This window comes from Onychomys torridus, chromosome 4 (genome assembly GCF_903995425.1).
Source record: "Onychomys torridus chromosome 4, mOncTor1.1, whole genome shotgun sequence".
NCBI classification, from domain to species: domain Eukaryota; kingdom Metazoa; phylum Chordata; class Mammalia; order Rodentia; family Cricetidae; genus Onychomys; species Onychomys torridus.
In genome coordinates, this window is record NC_050446.1 from 124,422,126 (window position 1) to 124,444,135 (window position 22,010).

A 22,010-nucleotide genomic window follows, 5' to 3' on the forward strand; every position below is an offset into this window, starting at 1 on the left:
TACAGTAACTCTGAGGACCATTTTAAAAATTATTTTATTCTTGGAGAATTTCATACAATGTATTTTGATCATATTCATTCCTTCCCCCCAACTCCCTACCCACTCAACTTCATGCTCTATTTCTCTGCCTTTCTAAAAAATAAAAAACAAACTAAGCATGGAGTCCTGCCCTGGAGAGTGGTTGATACACCCAGAGTCATTCCTTTGAAAAAACTAATTTCCTTCTTCTAGCTATCAGTTATGAATAGCTTTCTGGCTTGGGGCAGGTCTTTTATGCCCACTTCTGCAGATCTTGTTCATACTCTCACAAATCTCTGTAGGTTCTTAATGCATCTCCCCGGTTGTGTTTGGAAAACACTGTTTCCTTGAAGTCATTCACCACATCTGGCTCTTCCAATCTTTCTATTCCTCTTCCACGTAGATTCCTGAGCCTTGAGGTGAGAAGTATGATATAGACATCCCATTTAGGGCTGAGATTTCCAAAGTCTCTTATTCTCTGTATATCTATCAGTTGTAGGTTTCTCTGTTGATTGCCGCCTACTGCAAGTAGAAGCTTCTCTGGTGAGGATTGAGGGATGCCCTGATCTGCAAATTTAACAGACTCAAAATGGAAGCCAAAACTAATCTGTAGCTCCAATTACTGAGCATTTACAATACAGTTAGAAAGAGTACTAAGGATTCTACATACATGATTTCATTTACTTTTTGTCATTGTTTTGTGAAGTGTGTAGTGGTAATATTAGCTCTTTAAAAGGAAGGAAATATTTCAGCTCAGGCATTCTGACTAGTCTGCTTTTAACTATTGTGAGCATGTAGAGTATAGGAATGCTTCTTATCATTAGTATTGCCCCAAGTATTAGTCAGCTATGTAGGAGAGAGTCAGTTCTGTGTCTAGTGAGTATCACGCCTCCATATAGTAGTCATTAGCCCTATGCAGCTATTTCGCTTTGAACTTAATTAAGTAAAATTTAAACTTTGGCTCCTCAGTTGTACTAGCTATGTTTCAGATGCTCACCAGCTCAACCAGGGTAGCTGCATTGTACTGGGCAATTTGACAGATATTTGAATAGCCCAGACGGTAATATTGGGTGTGCCTGTAAGGCCTATGCTTACTCACCAGGCCAAGGTTACCTGATACAGTTGGTCGAGGAATTAAACCAGGCTTGGGTTGGAGGGGCCACAGCAAGACTGAGACTGATAATCTTATTGAGAGCAAAAAGACTTTTTATACCTTTATCAGAAACAATATAATGGAGATTGCCAGGGTCAATACTATGGTAGTTGTCAGGATACAATTTGCAAGCTCCACGGGGTACACAAGATTAATGTCTAAGACCAATTGTCTTGTCAAACTCCCATGCTTCCTTGGCTTCTAAGGCAACATGAAGAGAAACACAAAGCTGCCTGAATGCTTCACTGCCTGAGGAGTCCCTTGATTGCTCAGGAACTGAAGGCACACAGTGCCCAGGAGCCGTGGACTCTAACCTGAAAAACCTATGACACATGCCACTCAAGGCCAAGCCAACTCTATGGTTTCCTATAAGTGCTGGACTAGAATACACTTAAAGAACTTACCAATTCAGTAATAAGACAAGCCAGTGATGTACTAGAGAGAGAGTCAGCTGTTAAGTTTTCAATAATTTTGCAAATTGGGTAAATATAGTTGTTTATAACATTAATTTATATAACCATAAAGTAAAGGAAAATATGCTGAAAATAAAACTTTTTATTTCCTGCTTTTATTACATTTACTGAATGTAAACTTATTGTCTGAACATTTGTGATTGCCTATACACATGTAATACCTTACCAATAGAGTGTGATAAGATAATATATATCTTATCACGGATTGTTTATAGGGGAAACATTGATTTTGGAGTATTTACACCATAAAATTGGCATATGTGGCAAAGGAGAACTTGATTTATTGATTTGTTGATTATCCAAATCTAATGATAGAAGAAAAGGTTATTAGAGATTAAATTTTAAAATGTCTCACACCGGGCGGTGGTGGCTCACGCCTGTAATCCCAGCACTTGGGAGGCAGAGGCAGGAGGATCTCTGTGAGTTCGAGGCCAGCCTGGTCTACAGAGCTAGTCCAGGACAGGCTCCAAAGCTACAGAGAAACCCTGTCTCGAAAAACCAAAAAATAAAAATAAAAAATAAATAAAATATCTCACATCTGATATGGTGGCACACATCTGTGATCCTAGCACTTAAGAAACAGAGGCAGGGGGATCTGAAGTACAAGGTCACCCTCAGCCACATCATGAGTTTGCTGCCAGCCATGGCTACCACACACACAAAGTGTTATGTCTGCAAAATTTACATTGTCAATAGTTTTACCATGTCTTTGTTGTTGTAGTTATGTCTTACTTATTGATGTAAATGAAAAGAGCCATCAGTGGTCACTTAAGAATTACACTTAGGTCTAGGCTCAGTGGTAGAACACTTGCCTAATATGCATTGTATCCTGGGTTAGATCCTTAGCATTGAAGAAAATGAAAACACATTAACAAGAAAAAATTGGACTACATTTGGAGAATCTATTGTTAGAACATATACTGGGCTGGAGAGATGACTCAGTGGTTAAGAGCACTGACTGCTCTTCCAGAGATCCTGAGTTCAATTCTCAGCAACCACATGGTGGCTCACAACCATCTGTAATGGAATCTGATGCCCTCTTCTCGTGTGCATGAAGACAGAGCATCCATGTACATAGAATATATAAATAAATCTTAAAAAAATATATACCAACAGCTGGGTATAATAGCACATGCCTTTAGTTTCAGCACTTGGGAGGCAGAGGCAGGAGGATCCCTGTGAGTTTGAAGCCAGCCTGGTCTACACAGTGAGTTCCAGTAAAGCCAGGGCTACATAGTGAGATCCTGCCTCAGAAAACAAACAAAACAAAACCAACAATCAACTGCAAAGAGCCTGGTAAAAACATAGACAATAAAATTGTAATATGTAAGATATTGTCCATATAATGGTAAATTGTAGATTGAGGAAACTGTTTACAAATTGTTTCCAATGGCTGTTATACAAAATAATAACAGAAGGTGGGGCTGTTGAACCTCCCTTGCAGGAGGATTTTCCAATGATTCCTTTTAACACACTGAGAATTGTTGTAAATAGGCACCGTGAAGGCAAACATTTCTCTATCTTGTTCTTGGAAAGATATAGTAAAAAAGCAGTCTTTTAAATCAATCACTATAACAGACCATCCTTTAGGTAATAGAGAAGGCAAGGGAATTCCAGGCTGTAAGGAGCCCATTGGCTGAATTACTTTATTTATGGCTCTCAAATCTGTTAACATTCTCGATTTTCCAGATTTCTTTTTAATGACAAATATAGAAGAATTCCTAGCACTGGTCAATTCTTCAATATGTTGAGCATTTAGCTGCTCCTGTACCAGCTATTCTAATGCCTGTCATTTTTCTGATGTTAAAGGCCATTGTTTCACCCAGATAAATGGTTTGTTAGTCAGCCATTTTTTTAAAAAGATTTATTTATTTATTATGTATACAGAAGAGGGCGCCAGATCTCATTACAGATGGTTGTGAGCCACCATGTGGGTGCTGGGAATTGCACTCAGGACCTGTGGAAGAGCAGTCAGTGCTCTTAACCTCTGAGCCATCTCTCCAGCCCTAGTCAGCCATTTTAAAGGTAGTGTTGTTAGTACCCTTCTAAGATTACGAGCTGTTATGTCCTGTTTATGTACAACATGAACCACCTGTGGCTGCTCTTCAGAATACCATGTAACATTTCCCTCAGTAGCATTCTCTACAGTTTGTTTTTGAGATTGGAGGAATGTTGGTCTGTGTTTTCCATTACTGTAATAAATCACACCCTGTAAGTGGAATGTTTCTCTCTTGCTTGTGCAGCTGCTTCCCAGATAGTTGACTTGGAGGCTTAATGCTCAGCTGGTAGCTCAGGCTTATTACTAACTAGCTCTTACACTTAAATTAACCCATAATTCTTATCTATGTTTAGCCATGTGGCTTGGTAATTTTTCTCAAAACAGTATTCTCATCTTGCTTCCTTTGTGCCTGGCTGGCAACTCCTCACTCTGCACTACCTCTTCCTAGAATTCTCCTAGTCTGGTCGCACCACCTACTTCCTGCCTGGCTACTGGCCAATCAGCATTTAATTAAACCAATTTGAGTGACAAATCTTTACAGTGTACAAGAGCATTATCCCACAGCAACATTCCCATAAATTCATTGTTATGTTTAGCCACATATGGTTTTAATTTTCCTATCTGTCCTTCTCGCCCTATGCATTTGACCCATCTGGAACTTTGTTTTACCTGAGCTAAAGTTTCAATTCCAAGAAGCTGAACATTTACCTCCTAAAAAGACCAATCTGGATGCCAAGATTTTGGTGAAATTATGGTTACATCTTCCCCTGCATCAACCATACCTTCATTAACAATGCTTTAAGCTTAGGTCTTTGGTCATTTATAGAAGTTTGCCAAAATATTTGTTTTATGGTCTCTCCTGAAAATTTTGTCCTACCTACTGAAGCACCATTAGGTCCTTTAATTGCTCAGTGAAGGAGTTCCCCCATGGTGACAGGGAATGATTGAACCAAATTTGACATGGGGACCTGAAAGAGGCCCCTTGTTGATCTGCATTCATTAGTCCAATGTGGGCCTTTGCCACACCTTCTGCATATTCCAGAAGGTTGGGGCCTTCTGGTTTGGGTTATTTCTAGAAAGAAAAACAAACAACAACAACAACAAAAAAAAACCATTGTTTCTAAGAATACCTTGTCCACAAGTCTTTTTAGATGACCCTGTTTACCACAATTAAATCTGACATTTTGATTTTTCTTAAAGTTTTTGGGAATCTCCTCTCCTATCCAAGTGTCATCATGAGTATGAGATTCAGTATTATCTGTATTTCAGATCCATTCATCTGTGGGTGCTGATCTTGCCTTTAAAGGCCTGATTATCCTTTTGCATTGTGAATTAGCATCTTCAAAAGCCAAGGATTCAATTAATATTTGTCTAACTACTGGATCTGATACCATTCTATTCATAGTTGAAGTCAATCTTTGTAAAAAAAAAAAAAATCAATGAAGGCTTCTTTTAGGCCCTGTATAATTTTAGTAAATGACTCAGACCTCTTTCCAGCTTCTTCAACTCTGCCCCAAGCATTCAAAGCTGCTACATGGCATAGAGCCAAGGTATGTTCCTCATATATAGACTGTCATCATATATAGCATAATTGCCTTCTCTGAGGAATTGATCTTGGGGAAATTTCAATATCTCTAGTCCTACTTCATTGTTTGATGACCCTAGCCTCATCTTTCCACCAAGTCTTCCATTGTAATTGAGGACTAGCTTCTAATATTGCTGTAACCAAATATTTCCAATCTTTTGGAATAATTCTGTTACTAGTTGCCCATGAGTTTAACACCTGTCTCACAAAAGGTGAATGCACACCCTATAATACTATTGCTTCCTTAAATCTCTCAAGTCTAACATTTTGACAGGATTCCAGTCATAGGCTCTTCCATAGCCTTGGGGGATACCTGTCATTGGTGGTTGTCCTATATGGTAACTGGCTAGATTAAAGTTGGTTTTCTGAGAACTTGGGGGGGCTGTTCCTCTTCAATTTCATTATGTAATGGTGCAGTAGTATCTGCTCTAAATTCCTCTGTCTGTGTCTGAATATTTTTGTTACTAAGTTTTCCCAAAGCTTGTATCTTATCAGTCATATTTTTATTATTTTCATTCATAAGTATTTGTAAAGCTTGTATATTATCAGTAGTAACATTTTCTAAGGCTTGTATCTTATGAATAGTAAGTTTTTCTAAGGTTTGTATCTTATCAGTCAATTTCTCATATTTGGTACAGTTATCAAACTATTTGTTAAGGATAAAGTATGAATTACCAAACTTATAATAATTATGACTGACATTAAATTGATCCCAGTTAAATTGTTTGTCCCTTTGTTTACTTTTTCTATTTGCATCCCATCCATGGTAGCAGTAAATAAGGTCTTTAATTCCCTACGTTGTAATATGTCCATTTTTTAACATGAGGAAGTTTTTATCTTTTTTTTTTTTTTTTTTTTTGCCAAAGCTGAGGACCGAACCCAGGGCCTTGTGCTTGTTAGGCAAGTGCTCTACCACTGAGCTAAATCCCCAACCCGAGGAAGTTTTTAATATTGTCCTTCCCTCTTCTTTTTCTCTCTCTTTAAAAAAAATTTTTTTTTTTATATTTAATTAATTAAATGGTCTAGTTCACCGTTTAAAAATTCCTGTGTCTTACCTGCTCTGACTCCAATGCTGGAAGTTGTGCAAAGGTAATCAGATGAAGTGACAAGGTTTGACCAGCAGGTGGAGCAGGTATGGCACCAAGGCATCTCAAGCTCAGCTGGCTAGGAGTGAATGCATAAGGCAGCTGGACTAGCTTCTGTTCTGGAGCATGTGTACCCTTTGAGCAGAATTGACACATGGATGAACTGTGAGGAGCCGGGGATTTGTGCCTGGGAAGGCAGCAACGGAAAACCCCTGAACGCAGGAAAGCATGCTGGAAGGAGCTGGGGGAAGAGCCACTGCGGTTGCAGTGGTTGGCATGGTGGAATCACGCTGCTTTTCGTGGTTTAATAATGCCCCGAGTAGGCATCTAATAAAGCGATTTCTTTTACCGTTTATTATAAAATAAAACATGGGGACAAATATTAAAGATAAAAACCTGACATAATCGCAAACGACCAGGATTCGCGTCCCAGCTCAAAAAGACCAGGCAACCTTCCGGTCCCGCCTCATCTTTGGGGGTGGGGGTGGGGGATTTCTTTCTCTTGTCTGAGTCCACTAGGTAACTCCATGATACGTTCCAGCCAGCTGAATGTGAACCCCCGCCTCCCAAACCGGGACCTGACTCCACTGAACATCAGATCAGGACACGGACAAAATTCCTGCAACAGGGTTTTACTTTACTTATAACGTCAAGAACTGTTTCAGGTCCAGCAAAATGGCTCAGTGGGAAAAGGCACATGCCACTGATGCTGATCATTTGAGTTTGATCCCTGTAACCCACAAGGTGGGAAGGGAGAACTAACTCCCCCAATTTGTCTCCAGATCCCTACACACACACACACCTTAGCACACAGTCACCTACACATACACATATACAAAATAAATGTATATAATTTTTAAAAAGCATAATAGTTTTGTATCATTTACCTGGAAGTTATAGAATACTTTTTCAAATGACTTTTTTTTCCTTTGGTTTTTCAAGACAGGGTTTCTCTGTGTTACAGCTTTGGCTGTCCTGGAACTCATTTTGTAGACCAGGCTGGCCTTGAACTCACAGAGATCCACCTGCCTCTGCCTCCTGAGTATCAAATGACTTTTTTTTTAAACTTAATTTCTTATTTTAAAGAACTGGAAGCTTTCTATGTAGCCCAGGCAGGCCTCAAACTCCTGTCTTAGATTCTCAAGTGTTGGGATTACAGATGTCCGCTACCTTGTTTGGCACCTTTGAGTATGGTGAGCATTGTTATGTATAGCTGGACCTGGGCATTGTATTGCTGTATAGTTCTTCACTGTATGACCATACCACAGTTTATCTGTTCTAGTGACGAGCCATCAGCTGCCTCAGGGGGCTTTATTTGTTTTTGTTTGTTTGTTTGTTTACCACAGTGACCACTTCTGTAAAGATCCTTGTATAATTTTCTTAACACATGTATAAATTCTACCAGAATACTTTCCTAAGTGTAGAATAGTGAGTCATAGAGAATATACACTTTCGACTTTACTGCATAATGATTAATAGTTGCCAAAGTAGTAGTTCCAAATTATACTTCCAAGTACAATTTATGGGATTTTTTTTTCTCCATGTCTTTGTTAACATTTTTGTTTTGTGATAGGGTTTCTCCGTGTAGCCCTGGCTGTCCTGGAACTTGCTTTGTAGACCAGGCTGGCCTCGAACTCACAGAAATCCACCTGCCTCTTCCTCCCTAGTGCTGGGATTAAAGGTGTGTGCCACTACTGGTGAAATTATTAAGGCCACTCCACGTAGTAAAAAGGGAGGTTTATTTTGTGGGGTAACTTACAAGTGAAGGGATAGGTTATAGGGTCTGGGAAAGGTGTGGCACAGTCCGGCGGTGTTCTCTGGAGAACTCTGCTCTGTCCACCTCCAGTGTCCAGGGTCCAGGAACAAAAAGAGCTGGCACATCCAGATCTTGGGTCTTCAGGGTCCTCTCTCTTGGCCCTGCCTTGTAGACATGACAATTACCGAAGCCTCAATGGGGGTTGGAACTTCCAGATCAAAGCTGGAATGGCTATCCACTACATGCCACCCTTACTGACTCCTTTGGTTAATATTTAATATTCATACCAATATTAAAATTTTAAGCAATATGGACAGCTTAGAAATGGAACTTTTCTCTAAAAAAAATTCCACTCCATTTTGCAGTATTTGTATGTATGTTTATGGTATATATGTGCACATACACATCACTTTTACTAAAACATTATTTTAATGAAAATTGGATCACATTACACGACTGTTCAGCAACTTCCTTGTTTTGTCTTTTCTGTTCTGTTTTGTTTGAGATGAAGGGTTCTTACTTTGTAGCCCAAGCTAGCCTGGAACTTATGGCAGTCCTGTTTCATCCTCCAGAGTGCTGGGATTATAGGCATGAGCCAGCATATCTGTTAGCAACTTCCTTTTTCATTAATTAACCTATGTTTATCATTTAATAGATGCCATCCTATGTAGTCATTTACTTAGCCTATACTACCGTGTGTGGGTCACTGCTCTATTCTGATGGAATATATCCATAACAGCCTGTCAGCAGGGAGCCTATATTTTAGCAGAAGAAATGGTTAAACATTGAATATTATAAGTAACTGAATTAGAAGTGTAGGATGTAGCTCATTGGTAGAGTGCCTACCTAGAGTATACTAGGCTCTGGCTCAATCCCTAACACTGTAGAAATATGTAAATTAACAAACTAATCAATTAAGTAGGGTGTGGTATAGCTCGGGGTAGAGTTTAGAATGTATGAAGCCCAGGTTCTTTCCCCAGCATGAATAAATCAATAACTGGATGCTATATTGGAAGGTATATGGCTGTGGAATAAAAAAGCTACATCAAGCAAGGGTAAAGGAGATCGAGGCCTGTTGTGGAGGGATCAGCCTACTGCAGTCTGTTTTCACTCATCCATCTGTCCATCACTCACAAGAAAGTGGCATTATCCTGGGCGCTTCGGACGCACTGTGGACAAGATGTCTGATGGACACACAGCTATGAACAGATACTGTGGAAGAAAAGTATCTGGCTAGGGTGGGGAGAGGCTGCTCAGTCTAGATTGGTGATCAGGAAATGCTTTTCTGAGAAGGGGACACAGGGGCATTCAACAGAATGCTATGACAGAAGCACTTCTGAAAACTAATTCATTGAATCCCCTCTTTCATTCCTAGGGTCGGTGGTACAGGAGTAGTGATCCCTTATGCTTCTGACAGTGACTCCGGAAGTGTAGATCTACAGCTGAGCAACTTAGAAGACATTCAAAAAGATGTAACTAATGTTGAATTTACAGGTGAAAAGGGGAAGGGAGATTTATTTATTTATTTTTTTATTTTTATTTTTTTATTTTTTAGTGAGTGGGGAGGAGGATTTTGGCCGTTTTCTGTACAAAGATTTGAACCCAAGATTTCATACATGCTAGGCAAATGCTCTACCACCAAGCTACACCCTCTTTTAAAGTGCAGCCAACAGCATGTGTTGCTCTTGCAGAGCACCCACTTCAAGTCCAAGCGTCCACAGGGTAGTTTATACCATCTGCTACTCCAGTTCCAGGGATCCAGTGCTCTCTTCTGACCTCTGCAGGCATAGCATGCACATAGTGCACAGACATACATGCAAGCAACGCATGTATACTCATAGAATAAAAATAAAAAAGTCCAGACAAAAGATATTGGTTGAATAATTGCCGGGTGACCTTAGCTAGATTTTGATGGTTAATTTGGTTCATGATGTTAAAACCTTGAAACAAGACTGGCTTGCTTAGCATTAGTCTAGACATACGGGAAGCTAAACTCAATCCTGAGAGATGCTGCTGAGTGCAGATAGATCCACAGTGCAGAAAAGAGACCTTCCAAAATAGACAGTAACTAAAATAGTTTCGAGGTATAGTAAGCTCTGTGGAAAAATTAAACAAGAGGCTGAACCAAGTAAGAGAGATGAGAACCTTACTTCAAATGGTGGAGCTTGAATTCAAGAGCCAGGAAAGACCTGTGCCCAGGGAATCATATCCACTCATTCATGTGCTCAGCAGATATCAGCGCCCTGCTGTGCCTGAGCATGATCAAACTCCTGGAGATGCAGCAGCAAACAGAACATGCCCCAAGGACTTATAGACATACAGCTGGAATTAAGTATAAACCATGTGATGGGAGTGCGGGTCAGAGTATTTGAGATCCCAAAGTTTATTACTGGCCAGGAGGCTTTTGGGAGCTGAGACCTGAAAAAGAGTAGGGATCAGCAAGGCAGAGAGAGGTAACAATGTATGGGAAGGAAGGGGAAATATAGGCAGAGTAAACAGCCTGTGCCAAGACCAGGGCAAATGAGGGTGTGGCTTTAATTAAATTGTAATTAGTAGATGACAAGAAGTGGAAGAGGTTCCCACTCAGGAGCCCACAGAGAATACAAAAGTATGGCTGAAGTCCTCAGAGGGTCCACTCAGTCTTTCAATTGAGCTTTCTATCTGTTCCGTCCCTAACAGGAGGCCACCACTTGGTGCACTCATACCAACTCTTTGAACTGCATCTTCAAACTATTTATGGTTGAGTCTAGACTCCTAGCATTTCCAACTATTTGTGAAATGCTGATTCTTTGTTCTATAAGGCCGTCTATTTCATCATTAAACTAGTTCTGGGACAAGAAGATCAGGTTCAGATGGCTTAGGGCAAACTTCTGTACCTCCTCATCAGTGTATTTGAGAGAGAGCAGCTTCTCTTGATATTTGTGTAGTGGTTTTTTTCCTTTCTTTTTTGGTACAGTTGTTGGAAAGTCTAGGATGTCAGCCCCCGCCTGACGCATACCAGAAGCAGCCCCGCCCCTTTCAAGTGGAAAGTGGAAAGTAAGCGTTCACTGTTAGTTTTTCACTCATTGGCTGCTCTGAAGTAAGAAGGAAAGCTTTTCCGAAAGGATCTTCCTGGCAAATCTGTGGGATGGTTGTTACCTAAAAACATACTGGTCATTAAACTTCAACCATTTATCACATTCCAGCTGTTGGGGAAGGTTCTAGGAGCACCATCAATAGTCAGCAGAGGCCTCCATGGAGATTTTAAAGGTTATCCTCTTCACCATTTGTTCCCGCCCAGGCCTAAAGGGCCTTGTGGCTGGAAGGCTCCAAGAACACTGATTTTTGCCACTGAGAAAAAGGGAAAGTTGGCGGGATGAGGTCTAGGTCAAACAAGCAGAAGAAGCTGTGTGCCCGAAGCTGGTGCGTTGCAACACTGACCATCACCACTTTACACCACAGAGGTGTCACCTCTATCTTTCTTTTGGTATTAGATTCGGACATCTCTGACATCCCTGAACTCACTCAGGAGTCCCATCCAGATAACTTCAGACCCCTGAATCTCCAGGCACCCCTCAATGAAGCCAGTGTTGATAGGCTGGTCAAGTCCATACAGGAGGTTTTACGTGGTGAGCTAAAGGTAGGCATGGCAGTCTTCATGAGCAATCCAATTTATTCCTTCTAATAAAAAATATTTTCAACATAGCTCATTATTATATACATGACTATTTTATTGATTATAAAATATATTTATACTTGTAATTTTTATATTTATAAATTATTAAATTTATATCTTATTTCTATTTATAATAAATAAAATAAATATTAAAGTCTTAATCAAAGTCAAAGGTTAATCTTCTCTAACCTCACTCTCTTCACATAACCACTATTAGCTTTTTCTGTCCCTGCAAATGAATATAATTACAGGAAAAACAGCCCACACATGTTCTAGGTGAGTGACTATAAATCTGTACGGTCCTGTTTACTGGGTATGTGGTGTTCCATTGTTGAGGTGAACCAGTCATACATCCTGTGAGAATGTAAGAAAACTCATGTGCTGTGCACCTCTGAGGAAGTGGTTACCTTTGAGCTCAGATCTGAGGGATAAAAGGAAAAACTAGGATTGGGCAAATGGAGTACTGTAGAAGTAGTAAAACAAACAAACAAAACCACAGCGTGCTTAAGGAACTCCAGCCTCACACATTTAAACCATGGTGATAAGCGGGGCACAGTGATATAAGGTAGATAAAGACATCGTCGAGGCAGACAGTGCTTGACCTTGAAAACTGGAGTAAGACTACATAGGGTCTCTGTGTAGTCCTGGCTGTCCTGTAATTCCAGCTCTCGGGGCAAGTGGAGGCATAAAATCAGTCCTTGCTCTCTAGGGAATGTGTATGAGTTTACACCATCTGTAACCAGGGGAAAACCGGAAGAAATGTTCCTGTAGATTGTATTCTCCTCTTTATGCTTTATTTCAAAGTTTCTATAATAAGTAGATATTGCTTTTCTGGTCAGAAAAGCAAAACGTCAATATGAGAAGATTTTATTCAAATCAGAACTTGCATTTTTAAAGGAGGCCTTAAGAACTTGAAGTGGTGACTCTTTGATGGCATCTGGAGAACTAACTAGAAGTAGCAGAATCAGGGTCATCTTTGGGAATCTTAATCTGGCAGCGTGATGGAGGTGGACAGTGGTGAAGCCTGACGGTGGGGAGAGCCTGGAGCACTTAGTGCTGCATCGGAGGGCATGATGTGGTCCCCAACCAAGGCAGTGGATAAGGCAGCTCATTGGACTTCTGTTCTCTGTGCACTGCTTGTAGTTAGAGACTGATCCTGGATGGAATAAGATGCCATATGTTTAAAAACACTCCAAGGAACTTTGCAAAAGCATTGTACATTTATCAAATGAGATGATATGTAATTGTATTTTTTATTTTTTCCCCCACAAATTCAGGGTGAACCTGAAAAGTTGAAGTTCCTAAGATCTTTGTCTTCTTTGAGCCAAACCTTAGCTTATGACGAAAGCACAGAGTCCTTTATCCACCGTCACATGGCAGAGATAGTGCATGTCCTAAGTGTAAGTACTGTGGGTTTGGCAAAGCTGGAACTCCTGACTTGGCCCATGGAGTTTCATTAGCAGTGTCTGTTCAACAAGGAAAACCACTCTGAGACACCTCTCAAAATGTAACCACCTTGGAAATCATTTAAAAAAGAAATGAGAGGGGGCTGGAGAGATGGTTCAGAGGTTAAGAGCACTGCTTGCTCTTCCAAAGGTCCTGAGTTCAATTCCCAGCAACCACATGGTGGCTCACAACCATCTGTAATGAGATCTGGTGCCCTCTTCTGGCCTGCAGAGATACATGCAGACAGAACACTATATGTAATAAATAAATAAATTTAAAAAAAAAAAAAGAAAGAAAGAAATATGAGAGAGAGAGAGAGAGAGAGAGAGAGAGAGAGAGAGAAAGGAACTGCATTTAAGTTTTTTGCAGTTAGAATATTTAAGCAGTAGTTTGGGGCAAAGTGTCAAATGCTTGGGTTCAAGTGTCAGCTCTGCTTCTATAGCTGTGTGACTTCAGAAAGTATTTAACTTACGAATGCCTCAGTTTCTTCATTGATAAAATAAGAATATCTGTATTTACTTCATAGACTTATTGTAAACATTTACTTAAAAATAAATGTAAGTAGCCAGGTGTAGTGGTGCACACCTTTAATCCCTGCACTTGGGAGGCAGAGGTCCATGGTCTCTGTGAGTTCAAGGCCAGCCTGGTCTACAGAGCTAGTTCCAAGAAAGCTATGGCTACACAGAGGAACCTCGTCTTGAAAAACAAAAAAACAAAACAAACAACCACCCCAAAGTATTTTATAGTTATGTAGTAGTCTCTGATATATCAGACACATTTGAGAAACATGATAGTGTTATTTTCACTATTGTATTTTTTTTTCTTTGTCTTACTCCAGCTATATCCTGCCAAAGTTCATCCATTCATAAAATGTCTTATTAAATACCTGCCAATTCTAGCCATTGACACTGAGTCCACAAGGCAAAGAAGACCTACTCCCTGCTCCTTGGCCTAGCAAGCTATAGTCAGCTGTGGGACTCTGACAGAAGTTTCAATGAGCATATAGGGGATAGAGGGATGGATGGTCCAGTCCAAAGATACAGGAAAACTCTGCAGAGGACTTGATGCATTTACTCACACATCTTACTTCCTGGTGCTGTTGTCTCCTGTCTCTACCAGGTTTCCTACATTTTCTCCAAACCTCTGAACTTCTGATTCTGACCTTGCTTATATAGTCCCAGAATATGAGCAATTCCCCTCAAGCCTCAGATCTGTAGGGCTTGTTAAGCTCATGGTTAACTTCTAAGAATGAAGGCCAACAGCTAAGAGTGTTGCCAGAAGACAGTTACAGGTCCGCTAGCAACTTTAACCCTTTTCCTCTAAGAGTTTACAGTCACTCAGAATGACTATGCTTTGAAAAGTAAGTAGATTGAGAACTTTTCCAAATAATGCATCAAGAGAACAGATTGACAGAAAGCAGATTTATGAATCACTGCAGCTTTCTAGTTGGCTATGGGCAGCCATAAGACCGAAACAACATGAATTACTTTCCAAGTTCGGCTTGTACCAGGATTTACAGCAGTGATTGCCATGCATTTCAACCAGACAACCTGGAAAATCCACAAATGCAAATCTCAGACCGCACAAGCCCATTCTCTGCAAGCAGATTCAGCCTGTAGTAACAGGCCCAAGTCTGGTATCTATCAAAATATGGGCTGAGAAAGGCTCTGTCTACAAAAGTTAAGGGTAGCTAGTATCTAAGAGAGAATTGCATGGGTCATTGAATCTACTTTGTCACCATAGCCATGTGTATAAGAGTTGAAAAGGCATTCTTCCAACTCCAAGAGAACAGGTGCACAGCAGAAGGAGCAGTTCTGTGACAACTCATGAGGAGGAAATGTTTGGAGTTGTTGCAGAGAAAGAACTTGAAGGCATCAGTTAACTTTTCTTGACCCATTTTGATGCATGGCTGTATAACTCAGAGTTTCCATTACTGTGATATAACACTATAACCAAAAGCAACTTGGGGAGGAAAGGGTTTATTTCGCGTATACTTCCAGATAACTGTCCATCACTGAGGAAAGTCAGGGCAGGAACTGATTGCCATAGCCGTGGAGGAATGTTGCTTATGCCTTGTTCTTCATGGTGTGCTCAGCCTGCATGATAAGATAACCAGCTCAGGAGTGGCACCACCCACAGGGAGTTGGGCCCTCCCTCATCAGTCATTAATCAAGAGAATATCCCACAGACTAGTCCATGGGCCAATCTAGTGGGGGATTTTTCTCAGTTGAGGTTCTCTCTTTCAAAATGACTACCTGGTGACAAGTTGACATAAAATTAGCAAGCCAAATACAACAGTTGAAGGCATTAATTTGCCTTTCTTGGCCCACACTAATGCATGGCTCTTGCATTAAACAAAAAGCCAATGAAACCAAAGCAAAATGTGCAAAGAAAGGCAAATCTCTATGACAGTTTTCCAAAGAAGGTTTTTATAGAAGCCATGAAAAGGCATTTCATCACTGTGATTAGAGAAAAAGAAGTTGGAAACACAGTAAGATTCATTTAACCACCAGTAAACTGGCCAGAATAAAAAAAAGACAATACAAAGTACTTGAGGGTACAAAGTAACTACAGTTTTAGTATACTGCTGGTGGGAAGGTAAAATGGTAAACCAGTTTGGAGAACAGTTGGGCAGTTTCCTAAAAAAGGTAAATATACCTATCACTGACCAGAAATTTTGTGAAGATACGTACACAAATGTTATGACCACTCTTTATTGTAGGCAGAGTTTTCCATCTAGACCACCGATCAGCTCTGTCACACTAGCCGCTCCCCAAATAACCACACTGAGACTTAATATTAATTATAAATGCTTGGCCAATAGCTTAGGCTTGCTTTTGCCTACCTCTTATAACTTAATCCATTTCTATTAATCTGTGTGCTGCTCCGAGGCTTGTTTACTTTATGTATGTATTTCCTATCCTGCTTGTTCTGTGTCTCAAACAACAACAAACAAAACAAGACAAAAGGAAATAACTCAGTGGTTAAGAGTACTGGCTATCTACCAGAGGACTAGAGTTCAGTTCCCAGCATCTACCTCACGCAGCTCACACCACCTCTAACTCCAGTCCCAGGGTAGATACCAGAGTATCTACCTGGCCTCTTCTGGCACTGCATGTATTTGGTCTACAGACATACAAGCAGGCAAAACATCCAGACAATATCAATAAACAACAAAAAGATGCTGAGATAGCTGTCTTAGCGTCTAAAGAGGGCTTTACCAGCTCCAGAGGATCAAGTTCTAGGATGCCTCCAAGGTGTCAAAGGCAGGGCCTGCTGTACTGTGTATATGACTAAAGCTCCCAGAAGTGCCCAGTTTTTCTGTAACTCAAATCCCAACATCTATAAGAAAGCATCCAATTGACCCAAGTGGGGTCTGTCTGTCACTTGATGAACTAGATGAGTCTTGGGCAGGTTCACATAGTAGTGGGGATCTTTTCAGGCAGAAGGAGTGATTGCTGTAATCTGAACAGTTACCCCAAGAGGCACCTACCTCACAAGTATCTATCTTATGGGCAACGATCAGGCTCATGCTTAGGAATCCTTGTAGTGGCTAACAATGGTGAACAAATGACAAAGCCTTTAATACCTAACTGAATAGAAGAAATATAAAAGATCGTGCTTGGTGCTGAGAGATGACTCAACAGTTAAGAGCATTTCCTGTTCCTCCAGGGGGCTCAGTTCTGTTCCCAGCACCTACACCCAGTAGCTTACCATCACTCTAGGTCTGGTAGAGCAGATGCCTTCATCTAGTCTCTGGGCACCATACTGCATGTATTCACACACACACACACACACACACACACACACACACACACACACACACACACATGAAATTTTAAAAAAATCATCCTGACAAAAATGTCCAAAATAGTTTGAAATCAGAAAGCATTAGGCCTGAGGGTTCAGCTAAAATGTGCTGCATTCATCAATGTGTAATGTGTATGGCTACAGAAATGAGTAACCACTGAGATTCTGCTGAAATTGATGAGAGTGGGGAGTGAACACAAGTTGGAAAGTCATAAGTCATCTTTTCATGAGCCCTGGGAAAGGCTGATTGACAGCCAGGAAGACAGATTCTTTAGAAGAGAATAATGCTAGGTTACAGCTGTGATTTTAGTTGTGACCCCTTGAGATGGCTACACTTGGTGCGTGCAGCCCTGGCTGTTAAGGCTGAAGACAGTCTGAATGCTGTGTCCATGTCCTTTCCAGGCTGTAAAGCCCTGAAGATAGATGAGTTCCTTCAGAAAATAGGAAGAGCAGCAATCCACCAGTCAGATCTCAGTTCAAATCAAAAGATAAAGCTCAGAGATCCAGGTAATATCTACTGAGTATATTCTGCCTGCTGAGTTCCATGAGGACATTGCAGAAAGAGGCAGCTGCAACATGGGAAAGGAGATAGGTTCTCCCCAAACCCAAGGACAGGAGGAATAGCCCACCAAAGGAGAGAAGAGGCCATGATGGCCATATGCTCTAGGAGGCCTTCTCTCCACTTTCTGGTGCTCCTCTGAACACATGTCCATTATTCCCATCTCCCCTCTTCCCCAAATTGCCTCTTTCACTTTGTCCACAGGACCCATGCTCCTACATGCTAAATTCTCTCTGAAGATCAGAGATTGCTGTGGCTATTCATGCCAGTAATGCTCAGGTCGAGGGAGGACGATCATGAGTTCAAGGCCAGCCTTGACCACATAGTGAGTGTGAGACCAGCCTGGATCTCATGAGATCCTGAGAGAAAATATATAAGTTGATGACTATCCAGAAAGAATGTCTGAAAGGTCCTAATTCCAGCTTCTTGAGGAAACCAACTGGCTTTGGTGTCTCTGCTGAGTAATGGGACTGTGGCCAGTAGGACAAAGTGACACAGCAGAGGTGTGGCCGTGAAATGCTCCTTCCTATGAGCCAGGGCGTTTCCTATGAAGTGATGGACAACCCAGTGAGGTTTGTCCAGTGACACCCACAGTAGCTTCTCCTGTGAACTCCTGAGGGCCACTCCAGATCCTCTGCAGCTAAGGGAACAACGCAGGGGAACTGAACACCAGGCCAGGGGCCTCTGGGTGACTGCATGGTAGAGCCAGGGGCCTCTGACCCCACTGCTCCTCTTGTTTCTGTAAGGTCTGAGAAAGCCAGACAAGGAAGGAGCAACCCTTTCATTTAGGGCAGAAACCCACATAAGAGGTCTCTAAAAGTCAGCCTACTTTGTGTTTCCAGGCTGGGCTGGCAAGAGGGTAGAAAGGCAGGCAGGGGAAGGTATTGAAAAGCTTCCTTTTGCAGGTACAGTTGTTGCTGGGGTAACCAGTGAGTACTCAGTTAAGAACCATTAGGTAAAGGATAGATAAGCATGTCTCCTGGAGGCCATAACCGGGGGTCCACGGGGCTGGGGAGACAAGAATCTGGAATCTGAATCACGTTACTATAGTTATGAGAATTGTCACAGATCAACCAGAATAGAGGAGCTTTATACACTGGCTTGGCTCTGGTGGAGTTCCCCCATCACTCTGCAGGGTTTCCTGTACAGCTCTCCTGCCAATTGGAAAGTTGTTCCTTTTTCAGGAGAAACCATCAGGATATTAGCTATTTTCCTAGTTTCCTTTCTGTGGCTGTGGCACCTAACCTGATCAGAAGCAACATGGGGGAGAATGGGTTTGTTTGCCTTCAATCCCAATACAGCTCATCGTGGAAGGGAGTCAGGGCAGGAGCTCAGGCTGTCAGTCATCACATCCTCAGACAAGGAAAGAGAATAAGCCAGGCAGTGGCAGCACACGCCTTTAATCCCAGCAGAGGCAGAGGCAAGCAGATCTCTGAATTTGAGGCCAGCCTGGTCCGCAGAGTGATTCCAGGACAGTCAGGGCTACACAGAAACCCTGTCTCGAAAAACCAAAAAACAGGAAGGGAGGGAGGGAGGGAGGAAAAAAAGAATAAATGAATGAATAGAGGATGGATGGATGCACCATGCTGCCTGATTGTTTGCTTTTCACTAGCCCTCTTCACTCTTACACAGCCCAGGACTCCCATTTGAGGACTGGTACTGCCCGTGGGGTTAATTAACAGTCCAGACAATCACTCACAGACAGGCCCGAAGGCCAGGCTGATTGAAACAATCCCTCCATTGAGATCCCTTCTCAGATGTTCTAGGCTGTGTCAAGTTGACAGGTAAAATCACCTGGAGATCATGGTTCAGTGAAGGAGATAGAATACCTAAACTAGAAATGATCACTGGTAATGATGACAGTGAACAACGGACACAGTTATCAAGGGCTACCAGGAATTATGAATTCGCTCACTTACTATAACCCAGGACATAAATAGTACTGTTGTACCATTTTGCAGGTGGGGAAACTGAGGCACAGGGAGGCTTGGTACATTTTCAGATGGCTGAAGTTCTTTTCCTTTCACTGCAGGTGCTGGTACAAGAGGAGCCTCTATACTCTTTGTCCAGTCTGGTGCGCCAGGAGCTCTTTGTCACCATCACTGACCTCAGGTGATACCCACATGCACTTTGCACATGCATTCTGGTTTCTCGTTCAGGGTCATACACTGCTAGAGCTGATTAAAATGCCCCATATTTAATGCTGCTGAGGTGGCTCAGTGAGTAAAGGCACTTGTCACCAACAGCCAGCTCCTACAAATTGTTCTCTGACTTCCACACTGGTACTGGAGCAAGTACCCCTCCCTGACTTCTCCAACACTAACTAAATATGTGCAGTTTTTAAATGCCCTATATATTAACTTTTGAAAATTTCTTAAATGGATGTCTTTGGATTTGTATTGCTGTGAAGAGACACCATGACCATGGCAACTCTTATAAAGGAAGACATTATTGGGGAGGCTCCCTTACAGTTCAGAAGTTAAGTCCATTATCATCACGATGGGAAGCAAGGCAGCAACACTGGCAGACATGGTGCTGGAGATGAAACTCATAGTTCTTATATCTTGATCCACAGGCAAAAGGAAGTGAACTGAGAGACACTGGGTATCTTGAACATAGAAACCTCAAAGCCCGTCCCCACAGTGACACACTTCCTCCAATAAGGTCACACCTACTCCAACAAGGCCATACCTCCTAAAAGTGCCACTCCTTATGAGCTTATTATATTCAAACTACCAAAATGGGGAAAAGCCAAATCCTTATTCTTTTGTGAGAACTTTAATATCGTGTGTGATGGCTAATCTTGGTTGTTGTGGTGGTGTGGAAGAAAATGGCCCCCAAAGGGAGTGGGACTATCAGGAGGGGTGGCCTTGCTGGAGGAAGTGTGTCTCTGTGGGGGAGGGCTTTAAGGTCCCTTTTGCTCAAGCTTCCCTAGGTGTGACTTTCAGTTGACTTCCTGTTGCCTGCAAGATGTAGCAGCTCCAGCACCACATCTGCCTGCACACTGCCATGCTGCCCTTCACGATGATAATGGACTGAATTTCTGAAACTGTAAGCCACCTCAATGAAATGTTTTCTTTATAAGAGTCGCTGTGGTCATGTTGTCTCTTCACAGCAATAGAAATCTTAACTACGACAGTTGTCAGCACACACATCTGGAAAGAAGGAACCTCAGTTCCATCAGGGTGGCCTACGGCTCTATCTGTGAGGTGTTTTCTTAATTGCTAATTGATGTAGGAGGGCCCAGCCCACTGTAAGAGGTGCCATTGTTGAGAAAAGTAGCAGACTGTGACCGGGTGCAAGCCAGTAAGCAGCGTTCCTCTCTGATCACTGCCTCAGTTCCTGACTGTAGGTTCCTGCCTTGAATCCCTTAATGATGGGCTGTAATCTGTGAGCCGAAATAACCCCAAGTTATTCTTCTCCAAGTTGCTTTAGGTCAGTGTTTTGTCACAGCAATTGAAAGCAAACTAGAATGTCATGAATGCTGCCATCCACATCTCAGAGACCTTAGCAGAATCTCTTTGGAGTTTAGTTCTATCCAAAGTATATTAAATGGAAAGTGATCCTTATACATGCTCCATGATAAAGTGTTGTAAAGTCTAAGGAGTTTGCAAGGGATACCTGATGCTACATCTCTTGAAGACTTATACCTTGTTAACTATGCTGGTCACCATTTCTGAGATGACCTGCAGTTAAAGCCTTAACTCCCTCAACTTGCATTCCGCAGAACACACTTAGGAAAATTGTGAATTAATGCATGAGAGTGCTACAGGCTTGCCTTCATGGCTAAGGTGGAGAAGAGCCCAGAAGGATTCTGCACCAGGGACTGAGGTGGGGCTGGACAGATACACTCTTCCTCCAGCCTTTCCTTAGATCCATCAGAACACATGGCTCCTCCAGGAAGCTGTCTAGCCCATCAGAGTGTTAACCAGCCAGTTTGCCCTTCCTCTTCAATATTTTTTTTTTTTTCAAGACAGGGTTTCTCTGTGTAGTTTTGGTCCCTGTCCTGGATCTCATTCTGTGAGATCAGGCTGAGAGTCAGGCTGGCCTTGAATTTACAGAGATCCGCCTGGTTCTGCCTCCTGAGGGCTGGGATTAAAGGCGTGGGCTGCTACTGCCCGGCTCCTCTTCAGTATTTCAAGAGCTGAGGTATCAGTTTAGCATCGGATTCTTCCCGAACTGTCTTTCTAGTTACCAAGATGTGCACCTGTTGTTTGGCTCTGAGGACCGAGAAGACTTGCTTGGTCTTATCACCAAAAGCGTAATCTCTCTGCCTGCCGTAAACACCTGTACCCAGCTGCCGAGCACAGTGCCAAAGCAGACCAGCCACCCAGAGGTAACTCACTTTTTGCCTTAAGATGCCCTCTCTTCCCCAGGTCAGCTGCTCTTCACCTTTTAAGAGCAGTTGATGGTTTGAAACCAACTGGAAACCAGTGATGTCAAGACGATGAACATCATCAAATACTAGCTT

General features: G+C 41.9%; 1 protein-coding gene across 1 annotated transcript in view; it reads left to right on the top strand.

Moving 5' to 3' along the window:
• Mroh8 (maestro heat like repeat family member 8) overlaps positions 1-22,010 on the top strand; it is a 76,545-nt gene that overhangs the window by 949 nt on the left and 53,586 nt on the right. Inside the window, exons 2-6 of the mRNA XM_036186189.1 lie at positions 9,445-9,563; positions 11,543-11,688; positions 13,002-13,124; positions 19,572-19,651; positions 21,731-21,875. Of these exons, the coding sequence (XP_036042082.1) occupies positions 9,445-9,563; positions 11,543-11,688; positions 13,002-13,124; positions 19,572-19,651; positions 21,731-21,875 (613 nt within the window). The remainder of the gene's footprint in view (positions 1-9,444; positions 9,564-11,542; positions 11,689-13,001; positions 13,125-19,571; positions 19,652-21,730; positions 21,876-22,010) is intronic.